Source organism: Panthera uncia, chromosome B1, assembly GCF_023721935.1.
Source record: "Panthera uncia isolate 11264 chromosome B1, Puncia_PCG_1.0, whole genome shotgun sequence".
Classification (NCBI taxonomy): Eukaryota; Metazoa; Chordata; class Mammalia; order Carnivora; family Felidae; genus Panthera; species Panthera uncia.
Genome location: NC_064811.1, coordinates 121,086,690 through 121,103,456, shown reverse-complemented (window position 1 = coordinate 121,103,456; position 16,767 = coordinate 121,086,690). Strand labels below are relative to the sequence as shown.

At 43.1% G+C, this 16,767-nt stretch overlaps 1 protein-coding gene across 2 annotated transcripts in view; it reads left to right on the top strand.

Annotated features, from left to right (window-relative positions):
* ZNF827 (zinc finger protein 827) overlaps positions 1–16,767 on the top strand; it is a 169,801-nt gene that overhangs the window by 103,911 nt on the left and 49,123 nt on the right. For both annotated transcript variants that reach the window (XM_049631210.1, XM_049631209.1), the window contains one exon: positions 8,730–8,833. In XM_049631210.1, coding sequence (XP_049487167.1) covers positions 8,730–8,833 — 104 coding nt within the window. The remainder of the gene's footprint in view (positions 1–8,729; positions 8,834–16,767) is intronic.

Sequence of the window (16,767 nt, the reverse complement as noted above, 5' to 3'; positions counted from 1 at the left end):
AAAATAAATAAACGTTAAAAAAAAATTTAAAAAAAATGAGATATAAAAAATAAAGCATGGTGATGTTCTGTTGTTCGGTCGTGAGCATATTTTCATGCAAGCGACTCCAGCTTCTCAGAAAGTTTCTCGTGACCTTAAGGTACTTGGGGAAATGTTGAGAAGATTTAGTTATAACCAACCCAAATAGTTCCCCTATTCCTTATCTTCGAATAAGCCCATCTTTTGTATTTGATGTGTTGAAAAAGCTTAACAAAAACAGCCCTCTTTGCTCTTTGGCAAGGACTGTATTCTGTCAGTCCTTTGGCAAGTCCTGGACTTGCTCAGCCCTGTCCAGGTTTTGTTGCAAGAAAACATTTCCGACTTGTCGTCCTTTCCTTTAGTGTCATTATGTCTGCGTGGAGACTCCATGCGGACGTTACCTGTATCCATTTCAATCTGTCACGTGTCTCATATGCCACATGGTCAGAGAGTCCTTGAACTACAGCAAGGTTTATTCTCGGAATCACTGTTCTGTTGCCTACTTTTTCTTAAGGCATGGAAGATTTTCTCAACCACTGCTTCCTGTTCACTTCAAGATGTTAATACAGCGTGTCACCCTGAGGGTGTGTCCCAAGGTCTAAGTGATTCAGAGGTCAGAGTTTTAAAAATATCAGTACAATGGTTTTAGGTAAATATATGGAATTTCAGCCCTTTAAAAAAAAATACTATATTAGAACAGAAAACTAGGATTTTACGGACTTGAATTAATAACGGGGGCTGAGCAGAGATTGAGGCAAGCCCCGCACACAGGGCCTTCTGATGAGATGGCCGAGGGGCTGGGGTCTGCTGGGGAGCAGGTAGCAGCCACAGAGAGAAAACGTTGACCACCACAGAACTTTTCCATTCCTTTTGCAATATATTATAACTTTTCAGAAATATCTGAGTCAGATCATCTATTCTTAAGATTTCCTTAAAATAAAACAAAACAAAACAAAAATTAACCCGGAATCTTTAGGACATATTTTATGCAGCTCTTGGAAAAATTCCTGAAGCCCTGTTATGCACTATGATACATAGCTGAATAGATAATCAAGTGCTTTTACTTGAAAATACACCATCTTTTTTTTTAAATTTTTTATTCATTAAAGAAAAATTTGCAAATGTGCAAAGGAAGTCAGAATGTCACTTCAGGATGATTTGTCTGAAACTCTTACCTTCATAGAATTTCCTTCTACCCTGAAGTATACAGATCTTTACTGGTTCTGAGTAAAAACTCATTACAGATCAAAGTCTCTCTTCCTTGTTTAATCTTTCTTTTCTGTTTCGCCATTCCCAAGTTCAGTCCTAAGAGTTATTATTGTCCTTGAGAAGGAAAAAAAAATTTCTTCTCTGTTGCTCCTTTAAAATAATTGTGTCATTATTTATTATTTTTTTAATTTTTATTTTTTTAATATAATTTATTGTCAGGTTAGCTAATGTATAGTGTATATACAGTGTGCTCTTGGCTTCAGAGTAGATTCCCATGATTAATCACTTACATACAACACCCAGTGCTCATCCCAACAGGTGCCCTCCTCAATGCCCATCACCCATTTTCCCCTCTCCCCCACATCCCTCCCATCAATCCTCACTTTGTTCCCTGTATTTAAGAGGCTTTTATGGTTTGCCTCCCTCTCTGAAACTATTTTTTCCCCTTCCCTTCCCCCATGGTCTTCTGTTAAGTTCCTCAAGTTCCACATATGAATGAAAACATATGGTATCTGTCTTTCTCTGACTGACTTACTTCACTCAGCATAATACCCTCCAGTTCCATCCATGTTGGTGCAAATGGCAGGATTTCATTCTTTCTCATTGCCAAGTAGTATTCCATTGTATATATAAATCACATCTTCTTTATCCATTCATTCATCCATTGATAGACATTTGGGCTCTTTCCATAATTTGACTATTATTGAAAGTGCTGCTATAAACATTGGGGTACAAGTGCCCCTATGCATCAGCACTCCTGTATCCCTTGGGTAAATTCCTAACAGTGCTATTGCTGGGTCGTAGGATAGGTCTATTTTTAATTTTTTGAGGAACCTCCACACTGTTTTCCAGAGCAGCTGCACCAGTTTGCATTCCCACCAATTGTGTCATTATTTAAAAGTACTTCTTCCAACATTCTCTTCTATGCTGTGTCCACCTTCTTTTTCTCTTCCTCTTTGCTTTATTCTGCTGTTGTCATCAACACGAGAATTCCTGTAACGTTTTGGTTTCAATGCTGGTGCCCAGGGAGGGGTGGTTTGTAAGTAGACCGGCCTTCTGTTCTGCATGAGGCACAGCTCCCTGCTGGCACACTCAGATGTTAAAGGTGGAAATGTTTGTGCCACAATCCGCACTTAGCAAAATGTATCACTATTTACGGCCATAATCTTTTATGAACTGTTTTATTATTTATTGTAAATCTTTCCTTCCTCAGCCCCGCGCTGTTGACCCTACAGGCCATGCCGTCTGATGCCTGGATTTGTCCAGTCACGGTGACAGCAGTGCCCCTTCATAATTTAGACCTTAGATTTTCTACCAGAGAAAAGTAAAAAGACACATTAGATGTTCATTTCACTTTTACCCACAAGAGAAACTTGAATAGGTAAACATTTTGTTTTTTCTAACTAGCAAAAGGCAAGAAAAGTAATGGGGAGTTTACACCAACAGCTTCCAGATGCTGCTTCTGAACATTTATCTGCAATAACGAAGGCTTCCAGGTAGCCTTTTCCAGGGGCAGAGGGGAATATGCTGTGGCAGGTGGGGATTTCATTATATGAGGACAGGTGATGATCTTCTCTCCTATTAGCTGTTAGTTTCAGCCTCCTCCATTACCAGCTTTTCACCAAAAATATTAACCAGAAATAAATCACTTTGTTGACAGTGTTTCCCTTTTTCCACCTCTTTAGCTCACTTTCTGATGGAGAGGCTTTTTCATAGTGAAATGACTAAAATTCGGGCAGCTGGGGAGTCAGGAAGTGAGAGCCATGCAGCAGTCACAAGCCAGCTGCTTTTCTGGAAGAACTGGGAACCGACTAAGTGACTAGTTGAAGGATGGTACGAACGTGCTCAAGTCGAGCACATCGGCAAGTCTGTATTTCATTTGCTGCTCTCCTCCCTGAGGAGATGCAGACCCAGCTCATCCTGTGTCAGGCACGTCCTGGCACTCCCCTGTCCACCACCTTCTCCCACCAGTGGCCATCACTAGCGTGAACGCAGGGCCGGCCCTGTCCACCGCAGAGCTGGGCCTCTGCCTAGAGTGGATGTGCTTCTGCACTTTGCAAATGCATGAGGCATGGGAGAAGAAAAGGAGCTTAAGGAATACCATCTCGACATTCTGAAAAGGACATTGCTTGGTGCGAAGGTGCAGGTGCAGTGTCTTCTGTCCTCAGATCATGGGCAGAGTTGAAGATGGCTAATGTCATTGGAGATGTAACCCCGTTAATCAAGCACATGCTATGTAAGGCATCCTGCAAGTTTGGTTTTTCCTGCTCCTCTTCCTGAAACATAGCTGCCAATCTAGGTGGCTGGAAGATTAATATACAAATGTCTGTGTAACCATAGTGCCACCATGAGCTTCAGATCTGTGCTGAAATAGAGGCTTGTGAACACCTGATGGCCTCGTTACTCTTCCCTCTTCACTTAGGCTTAATCACAGAGATGAGCTTGCCCTCAAAACCAGTGGGTGCAGATGGGGGGGGGGAATAATTAGGATTGCAAATTGACAGGCCTCTGGGTTGCAGAAGTTTTAGGAAATTGGGGCATATCTTAACTTCTAGAGGGAGGGAAAGACTAAATCATTTTCACGTTCTGTGTTTCTCAGGTGAAAAAGTCTTTCTTCAGTTACCTGGGATCCTGCATACTGAAATGGCTGCTCCCATCTCCCCTTCAGCCCTCCTTCCTGTATCCCTTCCTTTTGCTCTGTTCGTTCCAAGGAGGATCTGCGGTTCTGTACCGCCCCTGAGCTGCCTGGATGTTAAGGGATCACAGGAGGGAGGCAGTGTAGCTTAGTGGGTAAGAGTGCAGACTGGGATGCCAGCCTGCCTGTATTCAAATCTGAGCTCAGCTCACGGGCATGGACAATCACTTCCTTTCTCTGTGCCCCAGTCTCTGCATTCCTTATGGATAATAATAATAGTAGCCACCCAGTACAGCCCTTGTGAGGACTAACCTGAAGTTAATATACACAAAGTACTTTAGAACAGTGAGTAGCGATATATGCATCAGTTGCTACTTTTTTTGAGCATGTACTGTGTACTAAGAACATTAACATGAAATACCTTACTTAACCTTGCAGCACCCTTACAAAGAAGGTATTTTGAAACTTTTTTCCAGTGATGAAACAGAGGCTAGAGAGTCTGTTGACCGGAAGTCACTTAACTATTAAATGGCCAGTACGGAATGCAGACTCAGATTGTTGCAAACGGTGTGCTAAACCACCGCGCTCCCCGCCTCCGGGGGACGCCTCCCAATGCAGAGCACTGCAGCTGCACGTTTGGCCTGAGACTGATGCCCTGTTAATCTAATATCGTCTCTTTCTAGAGAAGACCTCACATTAGGCTCATGCTGCCTTGGCTTGTGAAGGGTCCTTCATTGATTCCTTGCCCCGTAACATTGCTTGTCCTTTGTTGCCTTTTTAGTATGCAGCATGACTCCTTCTCCCTGAGAAGAAACCTCTTCTGTGCTGTGCAGGATAAAGCTGCATCCAGGGTAGAAAATTATTTGGAATGTTGTTTCCCTCGGTGATTGTCTCCCTTTCAACTCAATTTCTTCTGAGTGGCTTGGTGATAACTGGGCTTCACTCCTCACGTCGGTGGAGATCTGCGATGCAGAGGTAGCCCATTTCCAGTATTTAGCAAAATCTAGGAGCCTGTTCCTGGCACATACCGTGGCAGCCTCGTCCTGGTTCACCTGGAAACCAGAGGGTTGGTTTTAAATGTACCTTGGGGTGCCTGGGTGGCTCAGTAGGTTAAGCATCCGACTCTTAGTTTTTTAGTGTGGGGTCATGATCTCGTGGTTCATGAGTTTGAGCCCCACATCGAACTTGGGATTCTCTCTCTCTCCCCGTCTCTCTGCCCATCCCGTGCTCGTGTGCACACCTCTCTCTCTCTCTAAATAAATAAATAAATAAACTTAAAAAAATAAATGTACCTGTAGTCTTTACCTGCCCTATCTCTTAAACCATTATTCGGTCTGCATGTGTCACTGCTGGTTTGCTGCATTGGCCACCGGTGTCACGATGTCTCATGTGGACCGCTACTCTGGCCACCTGTCTTGTCTTCTGCAGGCCCCACTGCTTTGTTAAAACACAGCAGGACTTCCCACTGCTGTTGGGACAAAGTCAGGATCCCTACATGCAGTGTGCCTTCCTTCCCCAGGCTTTAGCCTCATGTCCCTCCTCGATGCGCCTTCCAGCAGCTCTGTAGATGGGCTGTGTTCTCTGTGCAGGGGACACTTTCCCCATTTTCCCACAACCCTACCCTCCCTTCAGGTCTCGACTCAGTTAGCCAGGCTAGCCCCCACACCCTCCCCCCCGCCCCGTAACACTGTACCCTCCCTTCCACAGCGTTAGACTCCGTTACAGTTCCCTTTCATGTAGCCACGCAGGTCTTTGCACTCCCTGAGATTTGGAGTCATGGCTGGTTTTGCTGACCATTATGTTCCCAAGGCCTGGCACGTTGTAGGCACTCACTAGACAGCTGCTGGCAGATCGAGGGAATGGGGGAAGTACCCACCATGTCTCTGTGGCAAGAAGGGTGACATTTTGAGATACCCATTAGGGAGCCCTTTTTGAGATTCTTGATGTCCTCAGAGGGAACTCTCCACATTTCAGACCAAACAGTTTGTGGGTTTCTCCGAACTCTCAGATTTTAAGGGAATTGCTACCTCCAGAGTCACAATAATATGCAGACCCACTGCCTGACCTTTAACCCTGTGCCTGGGGACCAGCTCCTGGTGTCTCTCCTGTGAACTGTCCGCTCAGACACAAGAATAGCACTGGCACCTTTGTATGGAAGCTCCAGCACTACCCAGGTGGGAGTGGAGAAATCTTAATACTCTGGGTTTGACCAACAATCCTCCAAGGTGTCTCTGTCCTTAAAAGCCCTTTGATTGTTAACCACGTCCTTCACCGAAGAGTTGGAAATTAACCTAGTCACCCAGAAGTCAAAAAGACTCTTCAAAATCAGAGTGGCTTTTTCTTCGTTCATCTTATACAAGAAAACTCTACGCTTTCTGTCAACTTGTAGGTTGGCTCATTTATGCTCCTATTTGAGTTAGGCAAAGATGCAAATAAAAAATAACTCACATTTATTGAGCACTTAGTGTTTACCAGGCACTACAGAAGCATATTCTCCAGACCATCTTATTCAGTCCTGACTCAAGCTCCTCTGTGAGGTGTGGATGCTGTGATCACCCCACTTTATAGACAAGAAACGGAGGCTCGGAGAAGCTCGATAATACGTGTAAGGTCACACAGCCGAAGTGGTGAGGCTGGGATTTGAACTCAGAGCTGCCTACCTTTGAGCACGTGCTATTGGCCACCTTACTGCATCGCCTTATCCTTTCAAGTATTCTGTATCACTTGCAGGTTATGAGCTGTTTGGCATAAAACAACGTTTCCCCATTTCCCATCACCTACTAGCCTGTAGCAGGTTCACTCTTTAAGCCCCTTTAAATTGTTTTATGTTTAAGATATAACTAAAAAGCCTGCCATACAAAGTTGCATTAAATCTGGCCTGACAGTCATATCAAATATTGTGAACTAATATATGTTTTACTTCTTGTACTTACAAGAAGTATGTCTTCCGTCTTTATCTTAATATTTCCTTTTACTGTTTAATGACAGTAACCATAGCCTTGAGGCATGTTTAGAAAAGCAACACTAGTCGTGGCAGTACTAGTCTCGTGTGCCCTCACATCTTTTCCTTCCCCTAATTTGCAGGGGTGTTTTTAAATTTTTTTTTTAATGTTTATTATTTTCGAGAGGGAGGTGGAGACAGAGCACGAGCTGGGGAGAGGCAGAAGTAAGGAGACAGAATCCGAAGTGTACTCCAGGCTTTGAGCTGTCAGCACAGAGCCCAATGTGGGGCTTGAACCCGTAAACTGTGACACCATGGCCTGAGCCGAAGTCGGAGGCCGATTGAGCCTCCCAGGCTTCCCCCTGGTTTGCAGTTTCGAAGGGGACCTGATCCCTGCAGGCTGACTCTCCTTGGCTTGTGGGAAGGTTCCACCAATCCGACGCCCTGGTGGGAGAAGGGGGAGGGGCTTAGGGAAGACCACTCCCTTTCCGTCTCCTGCGGGAGCTGCATCTCCTCCAAGGTGCAGACCCTACCAGGTGGCCCCCGACCTTGGGCTCCATCTACCTCCTTCTTTTTTTGTTCCTCCAGCCTCAGGGAGGCGCCAGTCTGTGTCGGGCTGCATTACTGTCCCTATGGACCTTCACCACCTGTGTACCCACTTCCTCCATTAAATTTCCTCTGTTGTAGAGAAAGATACCATATGTTTTCACTCTTATGTGGATCCTGAGAAACTTAACAGAAACCCATGGGGGAGGGGAAGGAAAAAAAAAAAAAGAGGTTAGAGTGGGAGAGAGCCAAAGCATAAGAGACTCTTAAAAACTGAGAACAAACTGAGGGTTGATGGGGGGTGGGAGGGAGGGGAGGGTGGGTGATGGGTATTGAGGGGGGCATCTTTTGGGATGAGCACTGGGTGTTGTATGGAAACCAGTTTGACAATAAATTTCATATAGTGAAAAAAAATAACAAATAAAAATAAATAAATAAATTTCCTCTGTTGTAAATAAATTGGGCTGTCGTTCTCCAGGTTGGACTGTACTGATAACTGCAGTATTCACACATGTGATCACATTACTTATTTTCAGTTTACTTTAGAGGAATGGACGGTGGATGCTACAATTGGATTAGGAAACTCTGGTTAAAAGCAACCAAATCCTTTGTGTTCGCTGCAGAGCAAAACCCTGGCTGGATGTCTGACATCCCTGCTTCTAGTTCTAGCTGAGCCACTCGGGGAACTGAGAACCAGTCAAGTCAGGGCCTCAGTTTCATGGGAAATAATGGGTCCCCAGGATCCTTTCAGGAGTCCCGTTAGCTGGCTTAACTCCTTCCAAAACAAGATGGTTCTAGGATGCAGTCTCGGTTTCCGTGGGGACCGGTGAATTATCTCTTAAAGTGCACTGGCCCCTGACTCTGGCCTGCCTGCTGTCCTTCTGATGCGTGCTATTGGTCCTAAGCACCCAGGTGACAGAATGTGCATGAACCAGGGCAAATCTCTTGCTCCTCTGGGAAGAACCTCAAATAGGCCTTTGTGATTCTGATCCTGATCTGGGCAGTTGGTCTTCATCTGGGCACAACATATAGTGAACATATAGTACAAGAGTAAAATTTACTGCTCAGCTGTCCTGACTGTGCTTAACAATGTTTCAAAGATGGTGATATTTCATATATTCACCTTAAATATAAAACCAACAGACAGAATATACAGACAGCACTCGTCTGATGTAATATATTTTCTCCTCCATTTTAAGCACAATCTTCTTGGATTCTCTAAACACCATTTTTTTTTAAAAAGGTACCTTATCCTGCATTTGTGTGTGTGTGTGTGTGTGTCTGTGTGTCTGTGTGTCTGTGTGTCTTTGGGGCCGGATGCTCTGGGTAATGTAAGTAACTTTGATTTCCTAAACTTTGCTCTGCTTTCCCCCACCCCAGCCCTTTCTTTTCAGAAGATACATTTAGACAATCACCATTCACCTCTAATTCGAAAGACCTGCTGCCCAGTGACTCTGTGCTTCACGGAAGAATATCAGCGCCAGGTATGGAAACATTATTGACTTTGCTTCTACTGTTGGTTGCTTAAAATTACTTTTCTGATATGTGTAAATTCTCAGATACTCTCAGCTTATGTGCTGAAGTTATTCGTCTGAAGCTAGTTTTTCTTTTTTAAAGGAGAAACTCAATTTAAACAGCCACAAAGGTTTATTAAAATCAAGGGTCGGCAGTAATCGAGTGCTTCATTTTTGCTTTAGGAGCTCTTTGTTCTTTACCTGCTGATGTTTCGTTCATACAGCAAATTTCTTTTTCTTTGAAAGAGCTAAGTATAACCTGAAAGTAATTTGCTTTACACACTGTTAGTATTTCGGGCAGACTGCCAGGAGGGCAGTGGCAAGAACTAATCACCAGCAGGGAAGGTCATGACCCTAGTGGGGTGTGGGTGGCCACAAAGACCACTCTGGTTTCCATGGAGGCAGCACAGCTCATTAAGACAATCTCGCCACCCGGACTCCGCCTCTCTTCTTAATCAGAGTATCTGCATATATCCATCTAATGTTCCTTTTTGCAATCTCAGCATCAATACATAATTTATTATCTACTCTCCTTTCCAGAGTAGAAGGCAAGATGTGTTTTCTGTCCCCTTCCCAATTGCATGGCCATCCCTCAGGGCTTGTCTGTGTGTTCTCAGAGTTATTATGAGATGAGAACACTTGAGAACCACTGCACGGTAGCCCATAGTCCTCACCCTCCCACCTCCCACCCCAACCCCAGTGCAGCAGCCTGAAAGCTTCCTGCTGTTGTTACTTTAGTTCCAGCAACTGAGAAAATTTCAGAAGCTCTCCACGGCCTCTGCACCCATTCATTTGTCCAGGAGAGCATGGGAGACCAAGGCCACGAGTGTTCAGGAAGGGCTTATAGCAGGGTCATTGGCCAGGAACCCCTGCAACGATAAAGCCCAAGTGTCTCCCACTCGCCCAAGGAGCCAGGTGTCACAGATGGCTGGAAGTCTGAGTGTTTTGCAATTCAGAAAGAGCCAAGAAGCATCTCAGGAAATACTGGCTTGGGGTAGCACACACAGGTCACTGGAAGTGGTTTGTGACAAACACTGGGGGGGGGGGGGGAACGCAACTCTTTGTCACTCTTTAGTCTTGTCATGGCAGATCCGTTTCTTCTCATCTCCAAAGAGTCCAAGTACTTACATACTTTTTAGGTTTGCAAGGCTTTTCAAACGCCATAGATAACGCGCTACCCCCAAAACACATTACATTATACCTGGTTCTAGAGGTGGAGAGAAATTTTGCTTAGTTGATGTCTTCATTCTCAAACAGGAGCTATTTGAACTACTGTTTGCTTCCCACAGTGTCGTTTTGTATAGCCATCTCCCTAGTCCCCAAATTATCACCCTGCTGTTAAGTTGATGGATTGTGACTTTCTAATGTCAAAATAACTGCCTAGGAACTGCCTGTCAGAGTGCTGTGACCCATACAGCCAGCATCCCGTGATGTATATCCAAACCCTGCATTGCTGCCCTAATAATGTTTGGCTTGGCTATATTTTAAGAAGGTTTTATTGGTCAAGTTACAACTCGACCTCAAAGAGTGATATCAGTGTATGTTTCACTGTGTATAGAAGAGGTTTGTGTGGTTTGCTGGATAGACCTATTACAAATTAGATAAACTCACTTAAAAAGTTAACTTTTATTTTGGGTGGGAAGTCAGCATAACTGGGATTTTTGAAATGTAAATCTACCATTCTGAGGGAGAATCAGTCTATACTTCCAAGAGCCTTTATTTAGGCAGGGGACAAACAAAATGAGTATACATTTTGCTAAAACAGACAACTAATAAGGAACTTAAAAAAAAAAAATAAGCTAGTTGAAAATGCTTTAGAAATGGAGTCAAATTAGAAAAATTAAAAATGACAAGGACAACCTTGTAATCACAAAGTTCCCATAACCTGAAGACATGTTTTGTGAGGACAGCCTCAATAATTTGGGCTAACTGTGGAGAAGACCGATCTGAATTAACAAAAGATTGCAGGATGGAGACTTTTCAAGAAAACGTTTCTTTCAAGTCTGGATAGTGATAAATGGCCATCGTATTCTGACTACAGCTCCTCAGTCCCTTTCCCACAATTCTGAAATCCAAAAAGCTCCACCAACTGCAATTTTTTTAATAAGTTACTTAGTGTCAAAACCTAATGGGAGGCGATTTATAGCCCTCATGTACTACCAAGGGTGAAATTCATACATTTTGCTACAGAAATATCAACGTGCTTGACTATGAAGGCCCACCGGAGTGTTATGTAAAATATGTCTCAGGCATCATATTATCATTCTAAAATAAGAGAAAGTATGAGTCCCAAACACGTCAGAGCCCAGGGGTCTCAGCTAGATAGTGTGGACCTACAATTATTCTAGTACTCTGCTAAATGCAGTACTGGAAGCAAAGACATTAAAGCGACAGTTGAGGACCTTGAGGTTCACGGGCATAAGAGTCATGGATTCCTACAGAAAATTTCAGAAGACCGAGTGGGCAGCAGATTGCTGAATCATTGGAGATGTGGCAAGAAAGAGGAGTCCAATGGGGGATGTTCTAATGCTAAGGCAACATTATTGATGAGGACCTGGGTTTAAAGAGAAAAGGAAGTGGTTGGTGAGAGAGGCAGACAAAGGGTCAGTTCATGGGTTTGGGAGACTGGTTAGCTTTGCTATGAGCAAGTTGAATTGGGAGGAATAGTGTCTGTGCAGAAATGGGGAAGCCAGGAAGGAGACAGGTGGCTTTAGTGACTAGGCAAAAAATAATTTGTTGTTACTGTATAAATAAAGGCCTCAGAGTTCTTAGAAATCTTCTCTTCAGTAGTTTAAACATTACCATTACAATGTTATTTCTATTCTTTAGTTACTTAGCAAACTTCTTCTTTCCAGAGATAATGCAAAGATAAATATCAGCCCAAAGAATTGTCTCCGATTCCCAATTAGTAGAGACCATAATTAATGAGGTTTAACATGTCTGGTTTCAATCTTCAGCAAATGCTGAAGACCCATAGCTTTCTTCTCATCCCCAAAGAGTCCAGGTACCTACATGCTTTTTAGGTTTGTGGGGCTTTTCAAACACCATAGATAATGTGCTTATATATTTATATACCTTCTATCAAGGGGATGAGATTATCTTCTAAACACTTCTGGAGTAAGCCCGTGGGGCAGGGGAGGCGTGCCACGCGAGAGCACCCTTTAGGACGCCACAGCTCCACACCAAGGGGACCCACCCAGCGTGTTGTGATTGTGTTGCAGGCCTGTGGAGAGTGAAGCAAGCAGCATGGGGGATAGCAAAGTGGGGAGAGGTGGGTAGGGCTGTGGACTGCGAAGACATCGAGAATAGCACACTTAACTAGGCATTTGCCTTCAGCAGATGGTGTCTGAGACACACAGCTGCCGCCATCCCAGAGAAACAGAATAAACACAGAGCTTCAGGGTGTCCTGGCCTTCGTCGTTGCCACTATTTCTAGACTGACTTTCCTGAGAACCAAAGAATGTTCATGAGCCAAGACCTAACATTTTCACTTGCTGTGAATGTCTGAGACAGAGGGAACACCAGGAATCCTTAATAAAATGACGAGTTAAAAGCTCCTGTCACCTTCAGCTGGAGGGACATGGGGACAAAATATCCTTAAAGCCATGAATAGATGCCTGAGTGCACCCTGGGTGGTGGTGTTGCTGATGGTGATTTTACAAAAGGAAGAAAAGAACTTTCCTATAATGGGGGAGATAGAAATTACAGACCATGTATGATTTAATGTACTTTGTCTAATTTGTCGTCGTCTCACTTTGTAGAAGATTTACACTAATAGAAAAAAGAGTGTGAGATCGGGTGTTTTTCAGGGCACCAAGGGCTGGTCTGTATAAGGAGTGGATGCATTAGTACCATTGTACCTGCAGCTGTTTACAATTCCCCATCGTCTTTCCATAAGCAAAGACCATCAAGAGAAGAATTTATATCTCAGCACTACTTTTAAACAATATGGAGCTTCAATTCTTGTGTTATTATGATTTTGAAGGCGCAGTATGTTTGCTCTGTATTAAGCCAAAAAACAAAAACACAACCAGAGCGGGTGTGAAGGGAAATGTGGGTCTCTGTGGAATTCTTTCAAAGTGTTTGGAGTCACTGATGCTTCTGTTTGATATTTCAGACCGAGCTTAGAGTTAGACAATGCAAAACGTATCAACAATTACATTTGTAAACCCCTGCCCCGATCATTTGCCAGAACCCCTTAAAAAGAAAACAACACTTTTTGTCGTTGTTGTTTACAGCACATAAACAGGATGTACAGAACACGGGGAGAGTTTGGGTCCTTCCAGGACTTGGTATGCCAATCAGGATCTGCTGTGAAGCTAACAAGACCAGTTTGGAGTGGTCTGCCTTGTCACTGGGCCAATTCTCAATCTATTTTCCTCTCTCTGTTCTGCCCATCAATCTAATATAAGTGGTACCATCTCATATACTTCACTGAAATCGAAACAAATGATGCCTCACGTCGAGGGGCACCCACAGTGGACTGTCCGCCTGCCATGCTACTGGCCAGATAGGAATGACCTCTTTCAGACTGTTGGCTTTGAAGATGTGCACATCGCCTTCCTTTACATTAAGACTTAACCAGCTCAGAGAGAGAGACAGAGACAGACAGACAGACAGACAGATAGACACTCTGTCCTAGATTACAGCAAAGTGTTTTCTTTAATCCTTTTTCAAACACAGCGGATTCTTTTTAAATTCAGACTAAGTCACGGATAAACAGTAGAACATTTGAGTGTTGTTGGTGTGTATCATTTTGTAGCTTAAGCTCCTTTTGATTACACACATTCGTTGCGTACAGAGAAGGAAGCTAATAAAACACGGGTTTGAACTGCACGGGTCCACTTAAATGCAGCTTTTTTTTTTTTTTTTTTGGTAAACACTGTATAGTACTGTAAACGTATTTTCTCTTCCTTATGATTTTCTTAATTTTCTTTTCTCTAGCCGTCTTTATTGTAAGAATACTGTATACAGTACATATAACCTATAACATTCAAGATAATGTGCTCATCAACCATATTATTGGGAAGGTTACCAGTCAACAGTATGGTATTATTGTTAATACCATAGTTAATACCAGTAGTTAAGTTTTTGGGGAGCCAGAAGTTATATGCAATTTTCGGCTGCATGGGGTCAGCACCCCAATACCCCTGTGTTGTTCAAGGGTCAAATGTAATTATCAGGGCACAGGACCGATGTCATTTCATTTAATTCTGAAAACAACTCACCGAGACATGGGAATTATGTTTACTTTACAAATGACTAAATGGAGGTTCAGAGAGATTTAATAACTTTTCCAATTTTATTGAGATATGATTGACATATCAGATGGTGTTAGTTTAAGGTAGACAACATAATGATTTGATATATATATATTGTACAGTGGTTACCACAGTAAGTTTAGGTACCATCCATCACCATACACAGTGACACACTTTTTTTCTCATGATGAGAACTTTTAAGCTCTACGCTGGCAGTAACTTAAAGATTAACGATACGATAGCGTTACCTATGCTGTACGTTACGTCCTCATGACTTAGTTGTCTTATAACTGGGAGTCTGCACCTTCTGCAGAGAGATTTAATAGCCAGTACGAAGCACTCTGTACTTGTACCTGTACTAGGACCTTTTGCGGAGAGGCTTAATAGCTTGTACAAGTCCTGCCGTTGGTGAGCGGCAGCACTGGAATTCAAACCCGGAACTGCACACGGTACATTTTCTTCCTTTGTGCCCTGTCACGCCACCTGCTAAGTCAGGTGAGGTGTCACTGGCCGTGAGCATAAGGAACACATCTCTACGGTATTTGTTCACATATACCCACATTTGGCATCTGACGTATCACTGATGGATTACCCTTTTTTAGTTAGGAATAAAAAGTAGCCCTTTAAGTAAAATACTTCAAAGAAGTTACAAGATAAGAATATTCTGTGTATCAATGTAATTTTGTTTATCAATGTAATTCTAATTCTACATTTTGAACTCTAATTCTAATTAAAATTAGATCTAATTCTAATTCTAATTTTGTCCTCTTCTCTTCCATTTCTTTCTTTTCTTTCTTCCTTTAAAATATCTGGTAATCGTAGTCCCTTAAAATGCTTCTTTCAATTAAGAAAATTAAAGAAAGGGTTAATGTTTATTTTCAGTCATTTTTAGTAGATCCTCTGAACCATAGAAATAGTTTCAGGAAACTGTAAAAACCTCTTGGTTAAATAAAGCGCATAATGCTGAAGGTAGTGGTGATCCAGTCAGCAGTACAGAAGAAAAAGTTCTAGACTGGGAATCAGGAGAGCCCAGGTGTTAAGTGTAGCCCACTTTCCAGTAGAAAGAGGATAGAAGGTCTCCAAGCTTCTTCCATATCCCTTCTTTTTCAAAATGTCCAGGGGCGCCTGGGTGGCTCAGTCGGTTAAGCGTCCGACTTCGCTCAGGTCATGATCTCACGGTCTGTGAGTTCAAGCCCCACGTCAGGCTCTGTGCTGACTGCTCAGAGCCTGGAGCCTGTTTCAGATTCTGTGTCTTCCTCTCTCTCTGACCCTCCCCCATTCATGCTCTGTCTCTCTCTGTCTCAAAAATAAACGTTAAAAAATTTTTAAAAAATGAAAAATAAAAAATAATAATAATAAAAAAAAAAGTCTACCATCTGGAGCAGTCCTGTCAACTTCAGCCCAGGTGCCTTTATTTTTTTTGGTAAGGCCCAAACTATAATGCTGGAACTGGGCAAAATCAGTCTCTACCCCTGAAATTCTACCGCCCACACTAAGAGTTGGCGACGGGACAAGTCACCATAAGTATTCGGTATTGGGGGTGGTAGCAGCTGGGAAGGGGCGCAAGAAGGGTTTCTAGGAAGCCAGGATGTTACATTTCTTTCTTTCTTTTTTTTTAATGTTTATTTTTGAGAGAGACAGAGCACGTGCGAGGGAAGGAGGGGGAGAGAGGTGGGTGGGGAGGGAGAGGGAGAGGGAGACGGAGGATCTGAAGCAGGATCTGCTCTATCAGTGCAAAACTCGATATAAGGTTTGAACCCATGAACTGTGAGATCATGACCTGAGCTGAAGTCGGATGCTCAACGAACTGAGTCACCCAGGCACCCCAAGGATGTTCCATTTCTTTACCTGGCTGCTGATTACATGCTTATGTAATTTTGTGAAAATTCACCAAGCTGTGCACTATGAGTCTTTCTGCATTTGTTAGGGCTAATTGGCTTATTCACAAATAGATGGGTCTAGATGCCAAGTGGTCACCTCCAAACCATCAATCTGAGTGCATGTTCATTTCAGAGACTAGGACAGTGATGATGAGGACAGCAGTCTTTCAATTATCCACCTTTTAGTCTGCAGGAGCATTTCCATTTGTAGCACGAACTTATTGCCCTGAACTAAATGACACGTAGACTGATATATCTGATTCCTGTTGTGTTTCAAATTGGAAAGCTATTCTGTATTGCTTATAGCATTTCTTTGATGTACTCGCAGTAGATGAACTGTAGTCTGTCCAGCTGTTTACCAGAGGGAAAGTTTTCATTGTTTCGGATTTTCCTGATCTAGATGATGTTACTTGAAGCTAAAAAAGATGTTCTCGGAACTAGCCCCATCCATCCCTCACCAGCCTAATGAATTCATGGGTGAATTCTAAAAAAAGAGCTATTGACTCCGTTCAGAACTCCTTGCAGAAAAGGGGCTTGCATTAATCACTGTCAACTTTGTATCCAGGTTAGCCCTTCTCAAAACTATAACCAATGGGGTCTCTGCAGACCAACGCTTGTGGGGTTCACACACTGAAGTGCAGGTGCACTTTTTTAATGGGTGGTCAGCTTTGCGAAGGAGAAATTTATTGGATGCCTCACATGAGCTATCTCTAAAGACAGGACAAAGACAGGACCAGAAAACAACTGTGGTTGTTTGACTAAG